This window comes from Polyergus mexicanus, unplaced genomic scaffold (genome assembly GCF_030449975.1).
Source record: "Polyergus mexicanus isolate NDT 795.1 unplaced genomic scaffold, iyPolMexi1.0 SCAF_15, whole genome shotgun sequence".
NCBI classification, from domain to species: domain Eukaryota; kingdom Metazoa; phylum Arthropoda; class Insecta; order Hymenoptera; family Formicidae; genus Polyergus; species Polyergus mexicanus.
In genome coordinates, this window is record NW_027223335.1 from 3,763,513 (window position 1) to 3,787,499 (window position 23,987).

The 23,987-nt window shown below is 30.8% G+C and overlaps 2 protein-coding genes across 21 annotated transcripts in view; both read right to left on the reverse strand.

Annotated features, from left to right (window-relative positions):
* Window positions 1–1,255: 1,255 nt before the first annotated feature.
* Window positions 1,256–13,442, reverse strand: LOC138939691 (ankyrin repeat domain-containing protein 12). 5 transcript variants are annotated; one of them, XM_070307756.1, is made up of 8 exons: window positions 12,876–13,442; window positions 10,834–11,127; window positions 5,904–6,031; window positions 4,772–5,275; window positions 4,158–4,672; window positions 3,223–3,760; window positions 2,310–2,762; window positions 1,256–1,823 (listed from the first exon to the last, which is right to left on the reverse strand). In XM_070307756.1, exons 1-8 carry the CDS (start codon window positions 12,979–12,981, stop codon window positions 1,641–1,643), a joined length of 2,721 nt encoding a protein of 906 aa, XP_070163857.1. In that variant the 5' UTR covers window positions 12,982–13,442; the 3' UTR covers window positions 1,256–1,640. The 5 variants fall into 5 exon arrangements, with proteins under 5 accessions (XP_070163857.1, XP_070163858.1, XP_070163860.1 ...); XM_070307757.1 differs by having other exon boundaries at window positions 1,257–1,823; window positions 10,834–11,118; XM_070307759.1 differs by lacking the exons at window positions 10,834–11,127; window positions 12,876–13,442 and adding exons at window positions 6,148–6,339; window positions 7,275–7,585 and having other exon boundaries at window positions 1,262–1,823.
* A 776-nt stretch (window positions 13,443–14,218) lies between these two features.
* LOC138939671 (uncharacterized) overlaps window positions 14,219–23,987 on the reverse strand; it is a 35,200-nt gene continuing 25,431 nt past the window's right edge. For 15 of the 16 annotated variants that reach the window (XM_070307706.1, XM_070307708.1, XM_070307700.1 and 12 more), the window contains 4 exons: window positions 23,668–23,806; window positions 23,460–23,582; window positions 22,996–23,391; window positions 14,220–21,660 (listed from right to left, as the gene is read on the reverse strand). In XM_070307706.1, the coding sequence (XP_070163807.1) occupies window positions 21,617–21,660; window positions 22,996–23,391; window positions 23,460–23,582; window positions 23,668–23,806 (702 nt within the window). In that variant the 3' untranslated portion in view covers window positions 14,220–21,616. Of the gene's footprint in view, window positions 21,661–22,949; window positions 23,392–23,459; window positions 23,583–23,667; window positions 23,807–23,987 lie in introns of all 16 variants that reach the window. The other variant, XM_070307704.1, reaches the window with a different exon arrangement.

A 23,987-nucleotide genomic window follows, 5' to 3' on the forward strand; every position in this document is an offset into this window, starting at 1 on the left:
ATATCTGTAAATCTGCTCTTCGCGTATAGTAACTTTTGATTAACCAATCAAGCAGATCAATCAAAGCAGCAAAGTAGTTCTTTGTCCTGATTGGTCAATCCAACGTTAATCTACCTGGTGAATATCAAGATTTTCGAATGTAATCCAATCTATTCGATGTTCGCTGTTTATGGATGTTTAATGTTTAGACTTTACAGAAGCGCGAGTTATTTAATTATATTTTTGTAAATGACTGAATTAGTGCAACGAATAGCACGTGAAATTATAACAAGTATTATTTTGCTATAAACGGAAAAGTAACAAGTTGATATGTTCCTTTGTTGCAAAAAAAAAAAAAAAAAAAAATTTATTCTGCCGGTTAATCTTGTACACGTACATAAAATAACAGAGCTGAAGATTAAAAAAACGCCTACCTGTAAGCTTTTTTCATATATAATGCGTCATACGAAAAACGGCGGCGTGGCGATTCTCCGTCCTCTCTGCTTCTAGCGATTACATCTGTGTATAGTGTATTGGTTTGTACTTGCACAAATGCTATATCTATATACTGTGCAAGAGACAGGATAATTATCTCTTTCTGTCAAGCGATTAGTATAACACTATAGTAATTTTTCAATGATCTGTATTTAGTTAATCGCACTTTATTACAGATCTAATAACATTTTCTTTTCGTATTTTGCGCCAGAAAAATTAATTTTTTCTATTATTTTTTTGAAACTTTTTCGACATATTTTTTATTTTAAAAAATGTAGTACGAAACTGGATTTTGTAATTTGGCTCTTGAATACTTGTAATAAATAAAATACAGATTTTCTAGCAAAGTGCATTTTAATTTGCAGCCAGCTATAAATTATTTATCAAGTGACAAATTATTTTGGCCTCTTTTTAAAAAATTCTATGCATATTGCACACCAAGCTGATTACATAAATATCACAATTATAATACAATTCTCTTTTAGTGGTAAAACCAAAACAATGAGTTTATTTATAATTTACAGCTATTGTATAATCTCAAACTTTCAGTCTTCATAGCTGAGCCTTAAAAGCATGTAGCAAAGCTGCATTGTCAAAGATAATAGGAATGACCACTACAAATCTATAAATATTTCGACTAATTTAATGAAAAATTCAAGGCACATGAATATTTATTTCATACAAGTGAATTGATGTTATTTTATTTTAATTGTCTCACTATATAAAACGAAAGAGTATTCTCCTAATTTTTTGGCATAGTGTAATCTAATATCATCTATTAATATGTGCATAGTGTAATCTAATATCATGTAATCTGATATTGTCAAAAGTTAAACAATTGCAAATATAAAGCCATATGCGGTTTATTTAATAAAATTTTCAATCATTCTAATTTGTCTAAAAATCTTTTTTTTTTTTTTGTTTAAAATCAAAATCTAGATTTGACAATAATGCAATGATCTAATAAGTTATCCATTTTTTGAAGAAATGTTTTTCAATCACAATATTATAGCATTACAATATGTGTTCGCATTTTGTTGTGTCACTATGATTTACAGTGCATACATTGATAGAGAAATCACAGATTAAAACCATTATCTTTGAAGTTGTTTCAAAGACATGAAAAATGTTGAATACACCAGTTCAAATTGTATGGATATTGTATACTAATTTGTTGGTAACAAATCAAAATCGTCTGAAACATGTACCATTGGAACATGAATATCCTCTATCTGAGGAGTCATTTTGGATTCACAGAGCCCAACTTCTTTCAATTTCCATTCCCAATGCATTTGTTGAACAGCATGCAATGACTCTGCTTCATTATGATGCCTCAGCAGCATGCCTTCCTGAAATTAACACACACAAACAGAAATAAGAATAAAAATCAAATATATACACTAGAGTTTATTTGGCTTCTGTTTTGGAACAGTGGAAGATAGAAAGGAGGAAAAAGTTTTAAGTAGTCTTTTGGAATATTACAAGACTTGGAAATAAAGAAGAGGATCCATAAAGGAGCATAGTTACTAGCAAAGCAGATAAGATGGCTCCGAAAGGGCTGATGAAGGCCAGACTACTCCAATCATCTAAGAGAGATGGAGTAGGAGGAGGAATAGAACTAAGAGAGATGCATGTAGAGGAAGAAGTAGGACTCGGGGTAGACTCTCGATGGCCGTGCTATGACTGGGTTATATAAAACAATGAGAGAAAGAGGAATGAGGGAAGAGTTAATAACACGTCAATTAAGATTTCAGTATGTGATTAAGTACTATTTCAGTATATGATTTCATTATAATTTCCATAAAATATTTCTGTCAGGATATTCAATTCTTTACCTTAATTTTTTCCCATTTGTCATCCACATCTTGAAGCCAACTTAAGAATAATCTACCATTGTATCTACTTCTTGCATTTCTATCTTTTTCTTCTTGTTCGGGAGTAATGACGTTATAAACCTCTTCGTCTTTAAGAATCGTACAAACAGAAAAGGGAAGAGATTGATTAGCGAGCGCTCTAGCCGCTCTACCGTGAACTCTAAGAATTTCTTGCTCCACTGATAAAACTAATTTCTCTTTTTCAACCACATGTTGCATTCTTAGACGATATCGCTCCTTTTCTTGTTCAACATACAAATCTTTCATAGCTCCATGCAAACCGGCTGGCGGGTTAACATTTGGCTCTTTTGCATTACTAGCTAATACATATGTACAACGATTCATCAAATAATCCTTAAAACCTTGAGGAGGTTTTGGTTGAACAGGAAATAAGCTTTTTCGTCTTCTTTCAATCTGTAAAAGATATACAAAATTTATGTACTACATTTTATTTTTTTTATATATTAGGATTGAGCAGTTTCTTTATTTTTTCTTTCTTTCGCTAATCATATTCTAATAGTTTGGTGTATATATATATAGAATGAAAATATACATGCAACAAAAAAAAAAAAAAAAAAAAAAAAAAAAAGTGAAAGATAAATTATGATATCATGCACATGTTTTCATTCTATGTATACATAGTCAAGTGGTAAATATGTAGAAGTGAAAGAATTAATAAAAAGAAAAAAATTTAATTTACGGAAGCTAGTCAAGAGTAAGAAATAGAAATATATATATAAATAGCAAAGTTTGACTGTCTTTTCCAAAGCTAATTTAAATAATTATAGATAACTCTAAGAAAAACATAAAAAGGCATAGAAATATTGAATTGGCTCGATAAAAGTTGGCATTAAAAATTTAAATGATTTTTTACCTGCTTTCTAATATTAAGAAATAATTGATAACAATTAGTGATTGGTTGATCATGCGGATGAATTTCTGGTCCCGTATTAATTGCTTCAACTGCTTCGCTGGCAGCAGCTGTAGCTGCTTGTTGTGCTTCTTTGTTAGGTTTCATTTTTCTCTTCCTAGGATGAAGTTCTACAGGTGGTGCCGGTGTACTGGTATTAGACATTGTAGAGGAAGTAGTCACCGAAATGTTCTCCAAATTTTCTGTCCCATTATCCTTTTGATTTTTCCCGGGACCATCCATATTTTTATCCAACTTTTCCACAGTTGTATTAGACTTTGAGACAGTCCCTGTATTTGTCGATTCCGACGAAGTAGTCTTATTAACATCGGATCCGATCATTTCAGGCGTTGGCGAGTGATGTCTTTGTTGCGGTGAAGAGTTATTCGAACGATCTATGGAAGTATTAATTGGTAATGGCGACGAGTTGGAATAATTTCCATTACCTGACGAAGGAGTGTTTTCTTTCGATGCTGTGGAACCATTACTACCATTTCCCGTTCTGTAATAATATGATTGTGAAAATTGTAACCATCCATAAATAAATAATCATTAACTATAATTTGCTATGTTATTATGTATTGATTACATACACATCTGTTCTATTCCAGCGAATATAATCTAGTATATTTCTAGCATCAAAATTGTATAAATAAAAAAGTATATCACTTTATATTCAGAAAAATACATGCAAATTTTACAGTACAAATTTATAAGTAATTTTATAAACACATTAAATATATTTATAAATTATAAATATTTTGAAAATTGCAATAAAGTATTTTAATTTTTACAATTAAAAAAATAGTATATTGCAATGATATGTATACAAAGTGATAATTTCAAGTCTCTTTCTCTATATTTGAGGAATTAGGATAGCAATAAAGCTTTTTTGTTACCTGTATGAACTTCTCAATACTCTTTGATGATGTGTTGATCTTTCTTCTCCGTGTAAAGTTGCAGCAAAGTCCTTTTTATCTTCCGCTTTTGTATTAGTACTTTCTGTAGGACTAGTTGTACCGCTAACCGACTGATTTTGATCTTTCTCAGTTGAATCGTTGCTGTTCGAACTAGCAACTACATAGGGTAATTGATGACTTCTATTTGCAATATTTTTACCGTTTCTATTGCCTTGCTCCTGTTCCGAAGCCGTACTTTGTGGAATAACTATCTTTAGAGGCGGTACTTTAGGAGCAATATTAGAATCGGAGCACTTTGATCGATCCTCCTCGCTATCGGATTCAAGCGCTGGGATACTAGTTTTTATATTTGTCGAACTAGAAGTATTCGAAGGTTTTGGACTACTGGCCATTGAGGAACTATTAGGACTCTTTCTATCTGCGTTGATAGAACTAGTATTTTGACTTCCTTTACCGGATGTCACTCCAGATCCTTGTTTACCTGATTTAACACACTGCAAGCAATTATATATATTATTATTATATAATTATTATAAGATGTATATATATCGCCATAAAAAGAGAATATGCTACCAAATAATATCAACTCTTACTTTTTCTCCGCCACCAACAGTATTCCTATTGATATTTTGTCTTCCCAATATGTTATTCTTTGCAGTCTCTTTCGCGTTTTCGGAATCTTTTCGTTTCTTGCGACGATTTTCCTCATCCTGCTCCTCCGTGTTATCGCCCTCGAAGGTACGTTTCGACGATGGCGACATCGAAGCGGTTGAAACTTCGTCGGAAGTCAATGGTGTCGTTATCGCTTCATTTACAGATATTGACAAACCATTAGCAGTGGATGCATTATTATCACCACCGTTATTCTGGCCATTCGAAGACTTACTGCCACCATCCTTATCTTTGTCCGGATTAGGATTCGGAGAGGAGCTTGCGCCTCTCACCGGTGTCGGCTCTTTCGAGCTTTTAAACTCGTATATGTCACCGTTATCGGTAGATGATGCATTGCCAGATGTGCTAGTACCCGAAATTGCATTTCCGCTTGCCGACGACGTATTGGCTGATGTCTTCGATGAAGTCTCCATGGAGCTTTGACCCTGCATTATTTATCAATAAACTTTTTTTTATTTATCAATAAACTAAAAATAGATCATATAGAAATTAATATGCGGGAGCAAATCAAATTTCAAAAGTATGTTCTTATTAAATTATTAAACGTTAAATACTTATCAAGATGAAACATAAACGCGCGGAGTGAAAGGAGGAGAGGGGGGGGGAGACTCTATATTCTTTCTAAATTCTCTCTATATTCTTTACAAATTTCTAATTATAAAAGTTACAATTTCATGAAATCGATAATATTTCATATATAGCATTGAGAAAATTCAAAAAGATCAAATAATCTTTGCGATTTCTAATGTAAGCTTCTAATTATACAATTAATAATTAATAATTAATACTTCTAAACAACTCTTCTATTTATTTAACAACTGAAGCTAATAAAAATTTCAGGCAACGTTTCAACAACATCTCTAAAATATATATATTGTACTTATTTACGTACAAAAAATTATATCAATGTATGCGCTGATTAAATATAGGCAGCAATTAACGATTAATATAAATATTGCAAGATTGCATTACTTCTCTTGAAACTGATTTTTTTTTTACATTATTCGTCGCAATAGAATCAACTTATACGTATACAAATGTTGGTATATATACTTGTGTACTCATGACGCCCTGACGGGAATTTGATGCCCCTTTCTTTTCATCCCTCGCTCCTCGCACCTGGTTAAGTCGAAGCGTCACCCTCGGCGAGCTTCCAGACTGCCCAGTTCCCGATCTATCGACTACAGAGAGAACAAAACGTTATTTTTTTTTTATTTTTTGTAGACATACTGTGAAAAGTGAACATTATGTTTTAACTGATTGCTGTTGTTCTTAGAAAATATAAATTTGCACGTACGGAATTTTCGTTTTTTTTCCCCCGTAACGTTAAGAACAGGTCGATTTTTCACCGATTTTTGAAACTTTTTTCAATTTATTGTCTCAAAAAATACTTGTTTTTGTTTTGTTTCAGAGTTTCCGTTGGCTCGCTACGCATACGCCTATTTTACATATTTTTTTTTAAGGCGGCTCACACTATTGGCTATTGTAGCTATAAATATTAATATTTTTTAACGAAAATTTCACAAAAAGTAGTTGAAATTATGTACTTCGTGATGTTAATAAAGTGATTTGGAAAGAGAGAGAGAGAGCCAGAAAAAAAATCCTTAAAAATAGTCTTTTCTTTAACCGTTACACTAGTTCCCCCTCTTAAATAATTTTTTATATTAATGCATTGATTGAGTATGTCTTAAAGCATGAACATAGTTAACAAGCCATTATCAAAATCAAATATATAATAGATTTTTTTATCAAAACTGGTAGTTATTATTAATAATAGCAAAATAATATGTCGTTTATAAACTATCACTCAGCAAGATAATAAAATGTGCTATAATAAGAATCAAAATCGAATGAGATATCGCTTCGTAAAACCACACACATACACACGTTGTATACAAATACAATAAGAGTAGCATATCATTTAAGCTAGAGGTATCAGAGGAAATATATGTCGCGGATAAATTTTTTTCGTATGCTAAAGGCATCGAATTACACTGCATCTAATTGTCATCTATAAGTGTACAATTAATTCCTGAAATAGTGCCAAGTTTATTTCCAATAATCACGAAAAAATCTTACGCCAATCTCGTCGTGTTTTAATTATTATGACTAGATATAGAAATAATGTTAATATTTTATTTTTATTTTGATGCAAAACGTAAAATGTGTATATATAAAACAGAAAATACAAAAAATAAAGTAAACAGTGTTGGAACAAACAAAAAACATGATATTGATTTTTTTTTTTTTTTTTTAAAGAATTTTGGATATTCGATGATTTATATGTAATTAATGTATCATAAGTATACATACACACACACGCACACTTATAATACATTAATTATAGCAAATGAATTATATATATTATATATATACTTATATAACACATTAATTATATACGTATATAGTCGTTGTAGAACTCACTAAGATTGCACTCTTAATTGTTGGTAATATTGTAAATCCTATCCGCGGTATCCGAATCGTGTGATGCCATTATCTTGCATAATTTGTGTGCGGCTTGAACTTTAATTCATTTTTCGCATAATTGCTCGTCCATCTTCAATAACACGAATAATTCCAAGTCACGTAATATCCGATTACACTGAGCATCGAAAACATACGTGACAATAAGCCTCAAAAAATTAATCAATATCACATATAATCGCCTATCGACGAGTCAATGTTTGATCGTAGTAGATTCCGTAATATGTAATCGATGATTGTTAGGTGTTAAACATGTATTCTTGCCATTGCAAGTTGTATTGTTTCACTGTCTTTGAGTTTAGACCTCTTCTGGAGATACGATCACCCTACTGGTGTCGATGGACGCAGCCAAACGGGTCCCACGTCCCACGTACTTGCCAGTCAGCATTCCCCTCCCTGGTTCTTCCTCCTCTACTCATTCTTTCTCCTTCGTCGATTTGCCTTCCCTCTCCTTATCCGATGCCCTCTTCTTCTTGCATGCTATTTGCATCTTTGTATTATCTCATTCCTTCTCGTCCTTGCCAGCTAAGGCTAGAAAGTATTGTAGATTTCTCCAAAGTTCACCTTCAATTCAAATATCGGGGCTAACGCGACGATGACCCATACGACTATGAAATAATTAAGTCCAATTGTAAAATATGCGCCAAGTCATATGGTCAATTAAGGGCCAATTTCCCCAAGTCCGGTTAGATAAACCGACGATTAAAATTAACGGGATGGTTACCTGAAATGACATGAATGCTTGGTTTTCCTTAACTTTTATTTTCTGTTCGCCATCCTGCTAATTTTAACCGTTGGTTTATCTAACCAAACTTGAAATTAGCCCTTATTGTCGAAAATAATCGTGCTTGAGTGACTATATCACCCCGTCTTTGTTAAGCTTGATCAGTAGGCTTGATCGATACCTTAGGCTTAGGCCTCAATTACATAAGTGTCTATTATTGGTTTGTGAAAGCAGAGACGTATTAAAGTCTTAATGTTAAAATTTTCATATAAAATATAATATACTGAAAGAGAGAAGAGAGCCATCATAAAAATAGTCGATCTTTAACGGATGGCGCTCTCTTTGTCTCTTTAATATGTACTGTCTCTAGAAACATTCTATTTCGCTCTCTATTTCTCCAATATAGAAATAGAAACAGCATCGCCTCTTAGCAACAATCTTTCTCAGCTCGAGGTCATTGAGTAAAATCTTCATTTATGCGCTTTCCAGTATGTTATATATATAGTGCAATATTTTTAATTATTCATCGCTCGTTTCTGTATCGTGTGCTATTAATTATCGATTCGTGCGATAGTATTATCGTCGTCGTTGTTTTGGTCTTAGCAAAACGTCGAGTTTTATCCAGATTCACTTTTATGCCGCTATTCGGCGCTATTGCTTGTATTTGTACCCGCATTACGCAATCGCATTTATATCAGCATTTGTATTTCGCATTCGCATCCGTGTATTTCGTACTCGTATATATCATCCGTATTCGCATTTCATATTTATTTTATTTTTTCATTTTATTATATTTTCAAAGAAGAACAATATTTTAATCTCTATTAGTCTTCGTTTAATAAAATCTGGTTTTATATATTAGGCCTTAGCAGAGAAGAAATAGTCATGTCCAACACACAGGATTAGAAGCAATCATTATAATCTAAATTCGAATTTAGTTCATTACGGAATAGATCGTTCTGAATCCCAGTTCTTGGTAATTAATCATATTCGATGAAGATGTCCGCTATTTCAAATACGAAAAAGTTCTCTCCTCCAGTCGCAAAAATCAGAATCCAAAAAATGCTGAATCCATATCACATTCAACATTTTCGAAATATTCCAACATCCATCCTTCGGGGTCGTCTTTTTTCTAATTTCCTTCCTTAAGATTAAAACATGTAAAATCTAAACATATATATATATATATATAATATATCTAAAGAAAAGTTTTGTACGCCGCTTTACTTAAATACATTGTAAAGCATACTATTATACATATAATATAGAAGTAACTTGGTAATATAACAAATGTTACAATCTATTTATATCGTGGTAATATGACTTTTCTTTATAAACACAGAAAAATGCTACCAGTTCGCCAATAAGTTCAATTATGATTTTGCAGAAGATTATGCTAAGTTTATTTTATAAGAGACCAAATCATATTCTTTTATATAATATAGAGACAAATTTGCACGTTAAAATTGTCTTTTCCATTTTTATCCGCAATAGTCATTTATCTCTATAAATGCTCGTTTGTGCGTTCGTGTAGTATGTGTGCGGTCAAGTCTTTGTTTGATAATCAACATCTTTATTGTAAAGATAGAATTAAAATTTGTCATCGCTAGTCTCTGTGGTCCTACGTTAGATCAAGTATTATAAAAATTGTTGAAGTCTACATTTTATTTAATAACACAATTTTAATAAATTGAAATAAATTTGAATAAATAATAAAAAATATAATAAAAAAAAATTAAATTCTATAATATGCATAATTTTCTCAATTAATGCAATTTTATGATATCATTACCATTTTGTAGAAAAAGCAATAAAACTTTAATTAATAAAATGTACAATAAAGTAATATTTTTTGTATAATAGTTTCTTTTTTGAAAAATCGCGTAAATTTATGCCTTCTTCTATCTTTTTTTGAAAATTTTTAACGTAAAGTATATATACATAATAGTAATAACATACTTCTTTGTGGAATAACATTTCAAACAGGCAGATTTGGCATTTTTTTTATCTTTATGAAAACATATTTTTTTTAACATGAATATAGATGCACATACATGCAGTTATAGCGAGACTAGCAATGTTTTTATGTATACATATAAAAAGTTATCAATACTTAACATATGAATTTTACATATCGGGGCATATAAGTATTTATCACATATGCTCTAATATGTGTATGTAAATTTAAATATTAAAGTATTAATGAGATCATGTTTATTTAATATCGAAACATTACTATGTTTCTTAATTAGGAAATTATATTCTGTAAACTGGCTTGATGTAATTTTAATATGTTTGTTCACGTTACATAAAATAACATCAGTTATAAAATTTACAAGAGGCAACTTTAATGTTAATAAATTCCACATATTTACAGTACTGAATTAAGATACAGGCCAGTAGAGTATTTTAATGTCTAATTTTATTTAACACTATGTAAATTCATATTTATTATTTTTGTTCGCGCCGAGGATGGTCTCAGAAAAAGACCGAAATGTTCGCTAATTTTATTATATATGTTTTTCTCTCTTTAATAAAATCAATTGCACCCTATACGCTGCGCTGGCTCCTAATTGCCTATTCTACTTCGTTCTAAATTGTTAATATTTCGGAGCCTATTTTATCAGTTTTAATTTTTGCGTTAATCGTTATTTGTATCTTTTATTCTTTCCATTTTATTGCTTTATATGTAAAAATTTCATTTTTTTATGCAGACAGTAAAAAAAGCAAACAAATTTCTAGTTTTTGAGAAAAAGAAAGAGGAATTTTTTTTACCTTTATTTTGTGGTGGTGTTCTCCGCATCTCACAGGAGGCTCCACTGTCCTCAGCAACGTGCGATGCAGCGGCTGCAGTATTTCCGCCTGCGCGTTGCTGCTGTTGCTGTTGGTACTGCGTATGGTATTGATAAAGCGGTTGCTGCTGCAATTGTTGCTCTTCTTGTTCGCTTGACGGCGCTGCTGCTGCTGCTGTTGCTGTTGTCACTGATGTTGACGTCTCGGAAGGAGAGCACGGTTTGTCGAGAGTAGTTGTTGTACTCTTGTCAGGTAAACCAGCAGTGCCTGCAACGTCTGTTCCTATGAATGAATTCGAAAAAGGATCCGGGTTTCTCCGGGGAGGGAGTCTTTCCCACGGAATAGCCGAGCGTCGTTGACGATATGAACGATATGGCGGATCTATCGGATACTTTTAACGTGGCACAATGGTGCATCAGCGTAAGGTTAGAAGAGACCGTCTCTCCTTAATTGATTAGTTTAATTGATTAATTAGTTTAGTATGGGCGCGATATTTCAAACAAATGTCGGTTTTGAGTATTTCTACAATTCAGTACAATTCTCCTCAATAATACGATGAAGAGGTTCTTAGTATGAACCCATAGCTCTCCGACGAAGGTAAAATCACCGCAATTGTTAATCCTATCGAAGGAATTGCGCGGTTCCGTGAGTGCACCAATTTTTTATTTTCTGCATGATTACGGCTAATCAATTGACGATTTAATTGGCAGAAGTTGATTGCGCATATGGAAATATTGCTATAACCAATGATTGTTTTAACGTGTGATCGATGGATCTTTGTCGTTATTCTCATGTGCAATATTGGTATCAAAATTCGGCTAGTATTATACCTCTTCGTTTTCGCGCATTCGATCGATGTCACAATCATTCCTTCCCCCCCTCCCCCTTCCTATTCCCCGTCCCCCGCTTTGCTCCCCCGAGTGGTCGTATGTCATCGATGATACGACAAATTGAATCTTCCTTTTGATTTTCACTAAACTAATGAGAAAATTGCCATGCGGGACAAATTCAACACGGGGTTAAAGCACATACGGCGACATCTGACGATTTGCCAGAGTAATTCCGTACGTAAATGTACGCCCGACATGTACGCGAACGCGGCTTCTCGCGAACTGACGGCCATGTTGCGCAGCGCGTCTCGACGACGCTTGATTCAGGCGGACAGCAGACACTGCCTTTCTCTGCTTCTCCCCATCGCAGTGCTGTGCTATGATGCGCAATATTCACACGCGCACGTCGAGCACAAGACTGGTCTAATTTCCACCGAAGCATTAATTCGCACCTAGTGCAGCGTAAAATCAAATTTACGTCGATGGAAATTAGTAGCCATCATAACTGTTTACACCGCGTTGCGCGTGTGTCTTTTGTTTGGACCTTATTTTTTTTGCACTCTGTGTGCAATTCTCATCGAGTCCATCCACTTTTAAAAAAGATATGTTAAATCGATACTCGGAATTATTGTTGCCTCTTGTCCGCGATGCTGATTGGTTATCTCAACGCTGCGCTATACATATTACTTTATACCAATAAAAGCCTGTTATGGCTGAATAATGCATTTGACAGTTCAAATATTAAGAGTGCGTGTGTAATTTTAATTTAATTGGTTCTGAAAACACGAAGAACTAGAGTTAATATGTATTACACACACACACACACACACACACACACACACACACACACACACACACACACACACACACACACACACACATATATATATATACGCATGCATACAATAAAATAAATAGAGTACAAGCTTATATTATATAATACAGTGTTATAGTAAAATAAAATTACATACCACGTAAGTTACTACTGTAATCAAGATTATTTTAAATGCTCCAGAACAATATAACATTGGTCTTATTTAAAAAAAAATACGCAAACTTTAAAAATATTGTACTGCAAAATTGACATACAAAGTGACTTTGAGCATTTTCCCCCCTGAACTCTTCGTATGTCGATCGCGCAGTTTCAGTTTTATTTTCTTTCTCTCTTCCTCATTCTATTTATCTATCTCTTACCTGACACCATTTCCTGAGATGTCATTTGTAAAAGTAACGCGAGCTGTTGCCGCTCGGACATCCGCGCTGGGTAACCGCGGAAACGACTGTTACCGCCTGCGGGCATTCCGTTCTCATAATTCACATAACACGCAGCACGAAGAACGCGGACGTAAAAGGTGAAAAACGAGCATGGGATGCGAGCGCTTGCACTACTGGAGAAGACGTAGCAACGGATGTCGCGTGTACGTCGTGGAACCCGCCAAAAGCAAAGATAACCTTAAAAGTGCGCGGTCGATTCTTCGGCGCTACTTTGACCTACCGAGTTCGTATGAATACGAACAGGATCATCGAAACAACGGCACAGCTACGACGAGTTCAATGATAACGACGCAGTCGCGAATGCCGTAGCAACTATAGCCGTTCATCGTTCACAACGTACACGGGATAAGATCGCTTCGCGCAACGCGTGCTTTCGTAACTGTCACTTCTCGGGCTAACGATTTGACTTCACGATGCGGCACGCGACATGTGCGCGGGCTCTTGGCTTTGAAAACGAGATTCGCAACACTGATTCTAGGACACGGTGCACAATATGATGCAACATACGTACGATATATATTTTGGTTCTTTGCGTTGGCACATCTGCGTCGCGTCGCAGGAAAATCAACATCGCGGGACATTCAAATTTGTCGTGCCAGTTGAGATAATACGACTTGTATTATATATATATTTACTGTTTTGATTTTGTAATGCATAAATATTCGAGTTCGAATATATGCAGCTCATATCAAGTCGCAGATTTTTATTTTATATTTATATATATATATAATTAAATAATAAGATATTAATCTATAATCAAATATATATACTAATATTTCATTCAATCTGAGACACATGCAGCAAAGCGTCTGTCTTTTAGAAAACATTTATTACGTTCTTTCACTGATTCATCTTTCCAGGCCTGGATGTAACATTAGTGCTGTTGTAAGATATACATTTGTAGTTTTATATTATATAGATAATTTATGTTTTATATTATTTTACTATCACGTTATATTACCGCAACAAATAGAGTGTTTACTAAAATATATAAGATGTTTGTTTGTTGGCTCTTTTGCAATATAAAAATTTAAAGCCAGAATAATCATTGTAATATTGTATATATATCAGAATTGATATTGTATAACTTGTTTATTTAGACATAAATTAGATAAATTCAATTCAGTATAAATATATCATCAGTATTTAAATTGTGTAGATATAATTTATTGTATATATGTTTGCTCGTTTGTTGTTATTACATATGCTTGCTCGGTGTAAAAAAATTTTCTAATTTGAGGAATATTTTATTTACATATAAAACAATATAAGTATAAGAACGAAAATTATTTATTGTTTATGTCCTCTTAAAGTATTTTAAAACATTATAGTAAAACAGTATTAAATGTACATATATATACCATATATAACAAAACATTATTTTATTATTTCGAGATATCAACAAATGTGAAGTATACCAATTCTAAGATAACATTACATATCATTTATAATTACTATTAAAAAAATTATTATTAGTTCAGAATTTTACATGTGCGAGAAAGTTAACTCATCTATAGACGATATATATATATATATATATCTATGTATTATGTATGTGTGTGTATGTGTATCATTAATATGATAATATAATTTATAAAAGAGTTTATAGTAAAATTTATTAATTAATTATAATTAAATAATTATATTATATACGAGGAACACACAAAAAAGAAAGATTAGTCCAATATGTATTACTTTCGCTTAAACAAAGAAGAATACAGATGTTCGGAGTTTATATCCAAAATGATACTTACACATTATTTATTACATATTATACTCATACGACAAGCATAGCTATATATAATTATATGAATTACAATAAGATTTATAACGCATATCGATAAAACGCTATTTGTAATAAAATTCAATTGAGTCCCAATCAAGTTCCTATATGATAAATTGATAATTCAATATAACGAAATTTTTGTTTTACAAGTTCAACTTGGATCTTATTACATTTCGTTACTCTTTTACAATTTTCTGAAAATATAATTACAATTTTGAAAATTGTATACCATATTTGAAAATTGGAAGAGGAAAATATGTTTTTTTGAAGATCTTCTATTTATCTTCTATTCATTTTTGTCAAAAAACATCAATTATCAAGCCTTAATAGAGCAGTGAGGTAATTCGACAAAAGGGAACATGTATGCCTATAGATGCAATAAATTTTTCAAAAAGTGTTTGGACAACATGGTCATATACACAAGTACTGAGAAAGTTATATATTTATTCCAAGTAAGTTTAAGTCAATTATAATTTTCACAAAAAGTTTCTTGTTTAGTCCCATTTGCTTGGTCTATCTGATAAAGATAAATTCCTTAAGAAGTTATTCTATCTGATAAAGATAAATTCCTGAAGAAGTTATTATATATTAAATTAATTTGTTAATTAAATTTTCTTGTTTCTTCTTTGTTTTAATGTTTCCTATCATTCGTATATTAATTATATAATGCGTGTGTATATATATCTTTTTTATGGAGTTAAAAGAACAGGAAATTTCATATTAATCTAGGTATTAACGTAGTTTTACAATGTTTCATTGTCACGCTAGCGCGTGTCCAGCAAGTATCACGTGTCCCGTAATAGATATTGTAAAAAACATAATTATTTATTTTGAAGATGTTGTAATCGTAGGAAATATCACGATATATATTTGTTATATGTGCATTATTAAAAAGATGTGACATCATAAATTATATAGTTCTCATAAGAAAATAAAAGACACATAAAAGCGTTGTTAATTGCTGGATCGAGATTTTGGAAAATCAATAAGAAGAAGACTGCTAGTATTCGCAAATATTCTTTAAAAATCTATCTAGAAAATCGACATAGATATCAATAATTATTTTTGATTAATTGTAAAACTTATACTTGATATTTTTTATTCTTTCTATACAGGGTGATTCAAAACAAACTGATGTCTGAAACATCACATTCATAAGCGAATTCTGAGATGATTTTTCCTTTTACAAAATTTTGTCCGAAGGTTAGTTTTTGAATTATAATTGAAAATCATTAACTACTTACGAGTCCGATATAACGGGCAGGCAACGCGTTACGCTTGACTCATTTTACAATTTCACTAATAAATATACTGGAAACATTACTGTTTTTACTGCAGTACTTTATTATCGCAAATATCAATTTCCGTACAAACTAAAGCATAAAATCCCATTTACTATTATTTTATTTATGAAGGATAGTTTGTTTATTTTCTGACTGTTGTATTAGGTATTTTTAATTTATGCGAAAATTGATTTTTGCGGGTGATAATAAAGTACGGTAGTAAAAACAATAATGTTTCCAGTAATATTTATTATGAAATTGTGAAGTAAAATTTAATCTCGTAACGCGTTACGCCGTTTCTGCCTGCCCGTTACATCGGACTCATATAAGGATAGCTAACTATTTTCAATTATAATTCAAAAGTTAAGCTTCGGACAAAATTTTGTAAAAGGAGAAATCGTCTCAGAATTCGCTCATGAATATCATGTTTCAAGAACATCAATTTATTTTGAATCATTTTGTGTATATATATATTTGAGTTTCTATAAGACTTATTATTAGTAGACTTATTATTATTTATTTTACTTTCGGGGATTATCTGAGTACGACAGATTATAACAGTACGTGAAATATGTAATAAACCGCGAACGAGATGGAAGGTCTAATTCGCTCTTTGTGCTTTTTAATGTAAATAACAATATTATCAAAACTCGGTGCAGATGATAAGATTCCAATAACGTACAAATATCGTTAAAAATTCGGAATTCACATTAGCTATCGTATTTACGGACAAAGGCAGTTTAATAATATTTATATTGAAAATATGTTCGCGCATTAATACAACTTTTGTTATACGCATCTTGTAGCTTTTGATTTATTTCAATTCACGTACCATAAATCTACGCATGGCAACTATCAATAATAAATAATAATTATATAATTAAACAACGTTCTGCTAACTAATTAATTCGAAGATAAATCACATAGAGCGTATATATGTATAGCGCTATAATCGCTATCTAATCGTAAAAACGTCTATTTATTTGAATATTGTTATAATTATAATAACGACGACAATGATATAATGATGATAACAAGCATGATGATAACGAAATTATGAACGATAATAAAAGTAGTAATAGTATAACAACTTTATTGTTGCTACTACCGTTGTCATTTTTAGTATTATTACTATTTTATTATTGTTTTATTATTATTATTATTATTATTATTAATTTATTTGTCAGGTTTTTGCTCATCAGGTCCATCCTGTGGCGTTTGAACCCACAGAATAGGTGTGGGCAATATCCTGTAATAGAATTCCGCACCATAAAGATTATTGATCACCCGGATGGAAATATTCTGTTGAAATTACGATAAATTATTTGAACATGCAAATGAAAATGACCGAATCTAATTTAATATAAATCAGAATTTTTACAATAAAAAGTAATTGGATATTACAAATTTTGAAGAAAATTAATGATAATTTTTATGATAACTTTTTCCGTGAATTTTTTATTAAAATTTCAATAAAATTACAATGAAAATAAAACAATTTATAAAGATTTCAATATGTGATTTAGTATGATTTCCGTATGATTTTATCATAATTTCTAAAGTAAAATATTTCCATTAGGGAATCTACGTAGAAATTTACAAACGGTCCAACACCGAGCGGATATCGTGATAATTATATATATAATACTGTTGCAAAATTAGACTAGTAAAACTCTCCTTCACAAGAGTATATTTACAACAATTATTTTGCGATTAATTGTGCAAAACTGACCAAAAAGATATGTGTCAGTATTAGTCCAACAAAGATATATAGTTAGCATAGTATTTTGAAGATAATGTCGATGAAATTTAGTATTGATTGATATTTAATTTTGTTAAATCTCTGTCAAGTACAAGCACAAAATTATTTTAATATTCTCTGAATCCGTTTTAGGGATCGAGTCAAATATTAAAATATATTCTTTAGATATGATAAACGTAGATATATTAAATCTTTTTCTCCGCTATTTATTATCCACGCTCTCTTCGCGAGTTTTATTTAATATATATATAGCAGAAACTTGACTACAATAGTCATGATAATAATAAGCCGTATAAACGAAGAAACTAAATAAACACTATTGGTACAGCACTACAATGTTATCCTGCACTGAACATTGTTTTTTAAATTGGAATATTATAAACATGACTTTTAATCAATAACGAGGCAACAATGTGTATGTGTCTACTTGAACATCGAGAACATTAGATATATTAGTTAGATATAATTGAACACAAATAGTGACACGCTGATATCCGACGTTATTGAACCAATGTTGGATTTGTTTAACTCAACAATTTCTACGTAGGAAGTCGTCTCATGCAATTATTATTATTATTATTATTATTATTTTATTATTTAACTTATTTTTATTTTACATTGTATATTACTCTTTTCGTGGAATGCTTATTTATATTTGTTATAATTGATAAGAATTAAAGAAAACTATTCTTTTGGATATATTTATTTTAGAGTCAACTAAATAGAATCAGCGTTTGTTATCCTGAATTATTATTCTAGATTAAAAAATACAATAAAATTCTTTGATTAGTTTTCATGTTATATACGTTCAATGTAAAATATATACAATTGTTAAATTATAGAAAAATTAATGTCAAAGGTCAATAAATTCATTAATTTAATATTAAAACATATCGCGATTCATTAATTATTGAATTGAATTAATGGCCTGATGTTATTCTGATGTAAATCTCTCGAAAATCGTAATTTTTGCCTAGCTGTGAGCAAATATTATTTCGTTTTTTTTTTCCCCCCCAATCTACGTCTCTTTCAGCATATAAGTATATAGCGGCGAATGTCCTCTACCAGTCTTTTTTTCCTTCTCCATTCATAAGCATTTTAATTATTAAAAAATTGTCATATTATAAATTCTATGCATATGACCATATTTTTCCTCCCTCTCTCTTTTTATTCTTTAATGAGCTCGATTACTAAATTTAAATTGAACCATGGTTAAATACATTTCCTGAATGAGGCATTCTGAATAACTTTCATATATGTGGCACAAATAGAGAGTTTACCTCGGTGGGTTTTTTTTTTACTTCTCCCACACGGACACATGAATTGCAAGGAAGACATTAGCATATAATTCTTATATCAGTATATAATGCTTATATAACATCTCAATACATGAGACACATTTCATGAGAGAATTTAACATAAAAAAGAATAAACGATTTATATAAATATATGATCTATTTTACTTTGTTTTTTTTTTTAAATTATAGTTAATTTTATGTTCTAATAAATTCATGAATTATTTTATGCATTTATCCTGTGAATTATTACATGACTTCATTGAAATGTTTAGAACGCTTTATATTTTATATGTATACAACTTTTATGTAAGGTGAAATATTTACCTTTAATATAATCAGACTTAAAGATTTTCCAACTGACATATATTGGTCATATCTCTGAGTAATCTTTAAAAGATTTTAGTCATTGTTCATTGTTTATTAGAAAATTATAAATAAATGAAAGTTAATCCAAAAGAAGATTCGGACGCAAACTAATATGATAAATTTATGTAGATATATTTATTATGCATATATATACTTATATATTCTTAACAGACACACAGATTTTCATACAAGGTATTCAAAAATGTAAAAAATTGAACAATAAATATATATATGTGTGTGTGTAAAAAAGGAGTGGATCTCTTTATGTGGAAGTAAACCCCGTCTCACATCGCTCAATGCTTTTGTTATGAAACAAGTTCTGTAATTGTAAATATATGTTTCCATGGGTTTGAAATTTTTCGTGTAAAGTTAGATAATCTTATTTTTGTCTAATGTTTTCAGATACAAAAATAGATAGTGAAAAAAAAAAAATTGGCGTCGCGACGCTACTGCGTCGCTTGGCATGCGTGCATATGTGTATGTGTGTGTGAACTTTCGATCAGACAATGTAGAGAGGATTTTGTTTTATGCGGAAGATTAGAAATCTACATGAAACTGTGTAATTTAGCTTCGTACTAAGAGTATCGGGTGATGTGGGATAAATCTTTCTGCGTGGAAAATTTCAAATTCATCAAGTAAAATTAGTAAAACAAACCGTGCAATTTTATATTTTATTAGTCGGTTTATCAATTTTTATTTTTTATTCATTGTAAAAGATATTTGAGTAGCCAAACCCTTATTTTTTAATAATTTTTTAAAAACAAAATGTGAGCAATGGCTAAAATCTTAAAATTAATTTTTCTCAAAATCGTGATCTTGACAAAACATATGTCAGCGGAAAATTTTTTGAATCTGTGACTGTATAAAAGAGTAAATATTCACTAGAAAAGCATCCCAGATAGTAAAATGCTAGCAGTATGCCAATAGTATGCCAGCAAATTCAATTATGATTTCTTGATGTGTTGCGTCTTTATTACATAAATTCAATTTTTGGCAGCATAGCTTGCTTTTCTGTTGCATTTCTGCCGACATTAGTTAAAACGGCAAAGTATACTCGACTATTACCGGAATTTTGTCAATATAATATATAACAAATTTGCAATATATATGCTCTTGGCAAATTTGGCTATCTGGAATGGTCTACTGAAGTATTGTATAATGCAATTTTCTATAATTTTCTTTTTATTTTTGAAGTAATATGGTATATAATAAAAATTTTCAAACAATACTTAAAGAAGATTCACGAATGGATAAGATCTTAGATAAAATGATTGCATACTTTAAATTAGGTACATCTAAGACATTCATTTTGAGCATTTATGAACATAAATAACATAAATATAAACTGTTCGAATATAAAAAGCAATTATAATTTGGAAACAAAGTAAATCGGGCTATATGTTTATCTGAAATTCTTTTCTTATTTTTCAATATTGAATCTACTTCTGAAGTATGTCTTGTATATACATATTAAGGATATACTTCATATATTTCTTCTCTGATTTATATTGACTACATGATTTAATATCTTGATGTTGTCTGCAAAGTGGTCTCTTTAAATTTGACCCCATTAATTTTGATACTCCGCGCATTTTTTCGCGAATATTAATATCATATCCCTTTTGTCAGACGAATTACATGAGGACATGCAAATAATAATTTTGCGTGCGTAATTTCCTTCGCAGTTGCAAATATACAGAGATTGGATAGCTCACATGGTGAAAGTGGTATCTGTTAATTGTTTTTCAAGAATTTTCTGCTATTATCTCGCCAGAGGACAGAAATAAATGAGATTTTATTGTATAATGATAAGTTTGCAATATTTTCTCGATTAATAATAAAAAGTAAAACTTCTGATTAATTTCGATTTGTATAGTATATGCTAAGAATATTCTGTCGCGATTATATAGATCCTCTTAATTAGAGATTTGAAAATATTCAAATGTAAATTAATTTATCGTCATTGTAATGTATCTAACAATTAAATCAAAACTATAACTACAATATTTATTCGTTTATGCTCATAATCGATAAGAAAACCTTCAATATCGATAATCTTCAAATTCAATCATTAATTGTCACTGATATTATCCCTGATAATTCAAGGAAAAATTGTTGTCAATGTTTACTAGTATCATGGACGGTCTTCGTGTTTCTACAGAACGCTAAAGCCGCCACAGGCTAGATCTATGTGATGCCGATGTTGATCCTATAGCAAACAAGCAAAAATTTTGTCAGACCAATTTTAAAAATAACATCCTGCTATTATTATAATCCTTATGCATAGAATAGAATTTGTTTGATATATACATATACGATAAATTACGATTTTATTGTCGTTCTAATGAGAAGAAAATGGATGAGAAAAATGCATTCTTTTATATATATATATTGCATAAACGCATTTAGATAATACAACACACAATTGGGAATTTTAAAAGATTATGTTATTTTTGCAATTTTCTCAGGTAAATTTTCATTTCTCTCATAAGGGAAGAATCGGGACTGTCCCTCATCAGATTTATTGGGTTTTATATATATCAGATAAATATTGATTAACGAAGAGTTTCGATAACTTTGATTTTGATACATATCAAGATTATGACCCTCCAAAGTAATCTCCAAAAGATTTCTGCTTATTTTTTATTACAAAATTATAAATAAATAAATGTTTACGCAAAAGTAAAATTCAAACATAGATTGTTAATGAAAAATTCAATACTAAATACAGTTTTATAAAGATATTACTATTCATATATTCAATACACGCATGCACACACGCGCGCACAGTTCCGACCCTTTTCTTATAAGATATTGCGTTAATTTCTAGATAATGAAAAAATTTAGTTAAAATTTAGATAGAACTTTTTTGTACATATTTGATATTTTCATCAAATTAAAAAAAAAAATTTATTTGAAAAACTTGCAACATTAAATTTTTTTGTTTATACAACACTGAGCATGTTATGATTAATTATAACACATTTCAAAACATGTTTAAAAAACGGATGCTATTTTCATATGTTTTTAATATTACATTTAGTATGTTAACATTATAAATTTAATTATTTTTTGTGAAAAAATCTGAGCTTTAATTAAAATGGATAATGTTAATCAGTTATATTACAAAAATTAAAAAATAAATTTACATTGTTATAAAGTTAAAATATCAAAAATTTAATAAATAAAGTCGTTTGTATTCATCTTTAAATTTATCACTCTATTGTAAACAAGCTATCAAATACATTGCTTTAATTTATAAAAGAGAAATTAAGAGATTCTATAGAATCATAATGTTCTTTTTTTCTTTGAATATTGAAAATGCCCAAAACAGTCGAGATCGTTCAAAAAACTGTTCATTGATCACTTTCCTCTTAGTGAGCAGTTAATTTATAATAAAGTTATGTTTTTCGAATATAATCACTTTTTTATATGTGAAACAGAAAAAGTAGCACAATAAAGATGATTTACGTGCATTTTTGGAAAACATATTTGTACCCGTTTGTATTACGCGATATCCTCTTTTATCTATGGTTGTACCGACCAGCATGTGAAACAGCCACCATCTCTATAGGTAGAGATCCTCTTCGTTTGACAAGCGCTTCAGGAACAGGATCGCGCTTTCCTATTTCCCTCTTCCATTTGAGCCATGTGCCATTATCGTTTCCGTCGGTGGATTCCCCGGTGAACATTTCCGGGCCCCCACTGCTTCGCCTTTTTAAAATCTTCTTGCGGTTTCGTGATTTGCTATTTACGCTATTTCTACTGAACATATCGTGGCGTAACTCGGATATGTCTGCTGGTACTGATCCTCGTCTCGGGGAAAACATTCCAGAAACGCTGCTATCGAATAGTTTACTAATGCCATTGTTGTTGCTGTTATTACTGCTATTGTTGTTGTTATTATTATTGTTGTTGATCGAAAAGCTTTCACGATCGCCTAAAATAATTTAATGTAAAATTATATTTTTATTTTTTATATATATGGTATTATTAAAAGGTACTTACTAGTTAAACTCAAGACATTTTCAGAAAGATTTTCCAATGCAATCTCTTGCGGAAGACTAGCTCTTCTTAGGGCCAAAAAATTGTTTTCTCGAGGTCCTAAAGCGAGCCGATTACAACCTCCGACTGACATAAAGAAGAGTGCATTTATTCATATGCTATATATATATAAGTAGAAATATTACAAATTACAAGTAAAATATGTATATACCTTGATGTCTAGCGATGTCTGTCGGTACAGATCCACGTCTACAACTATGATCAATTCTGGTGGGTACAGTAGTTGGATTAGAATCATCGAGTTTCGATAGAAGACCGACCGGAGCTGATCCACGCCTTCTTGCCCATCCCTGAGAAAATTCAGTATTACAAAAAATATTTATAACATAAAATAAATATTGATAATATAAAAGGCGAAAATATTGAAACAGAGAACGACAGAAAAAAAATAATAACAAATTTAAATCAGTTTGAAAAGTAATACGTTGACTTGTAACGCCATATTATCGTTACAATTACTTTTTTCGGTAA

What these genes read in the sequence shown, in the direction of transcription:
- LOC138939691 (XM_070307756.1), bottom strand. Translation starts at nt 12,981, where the DNA reads ATGCCCGCAGGCGGTAACAGTCGTTTCCGCGGTTACCCAGCGCGGATG. An exon ending in AACACCACCACAAAATAAAG is followed by an intron (nt 6,032 to 10,833) that starts GTAAAAAAAATT and finishes TTCTCTCTGTAG; the next exon opens with TCGATAGATCGGGAACTGGG. An exon ending in AGGGCGTCATGAGTACACAA is followed by an intron (nt 5,276 to 5,903) that starts GTATATATACCA and finishes TAAATAATGCAG; the next exon opens with GGTCAAAGCTCCATGGAGAC.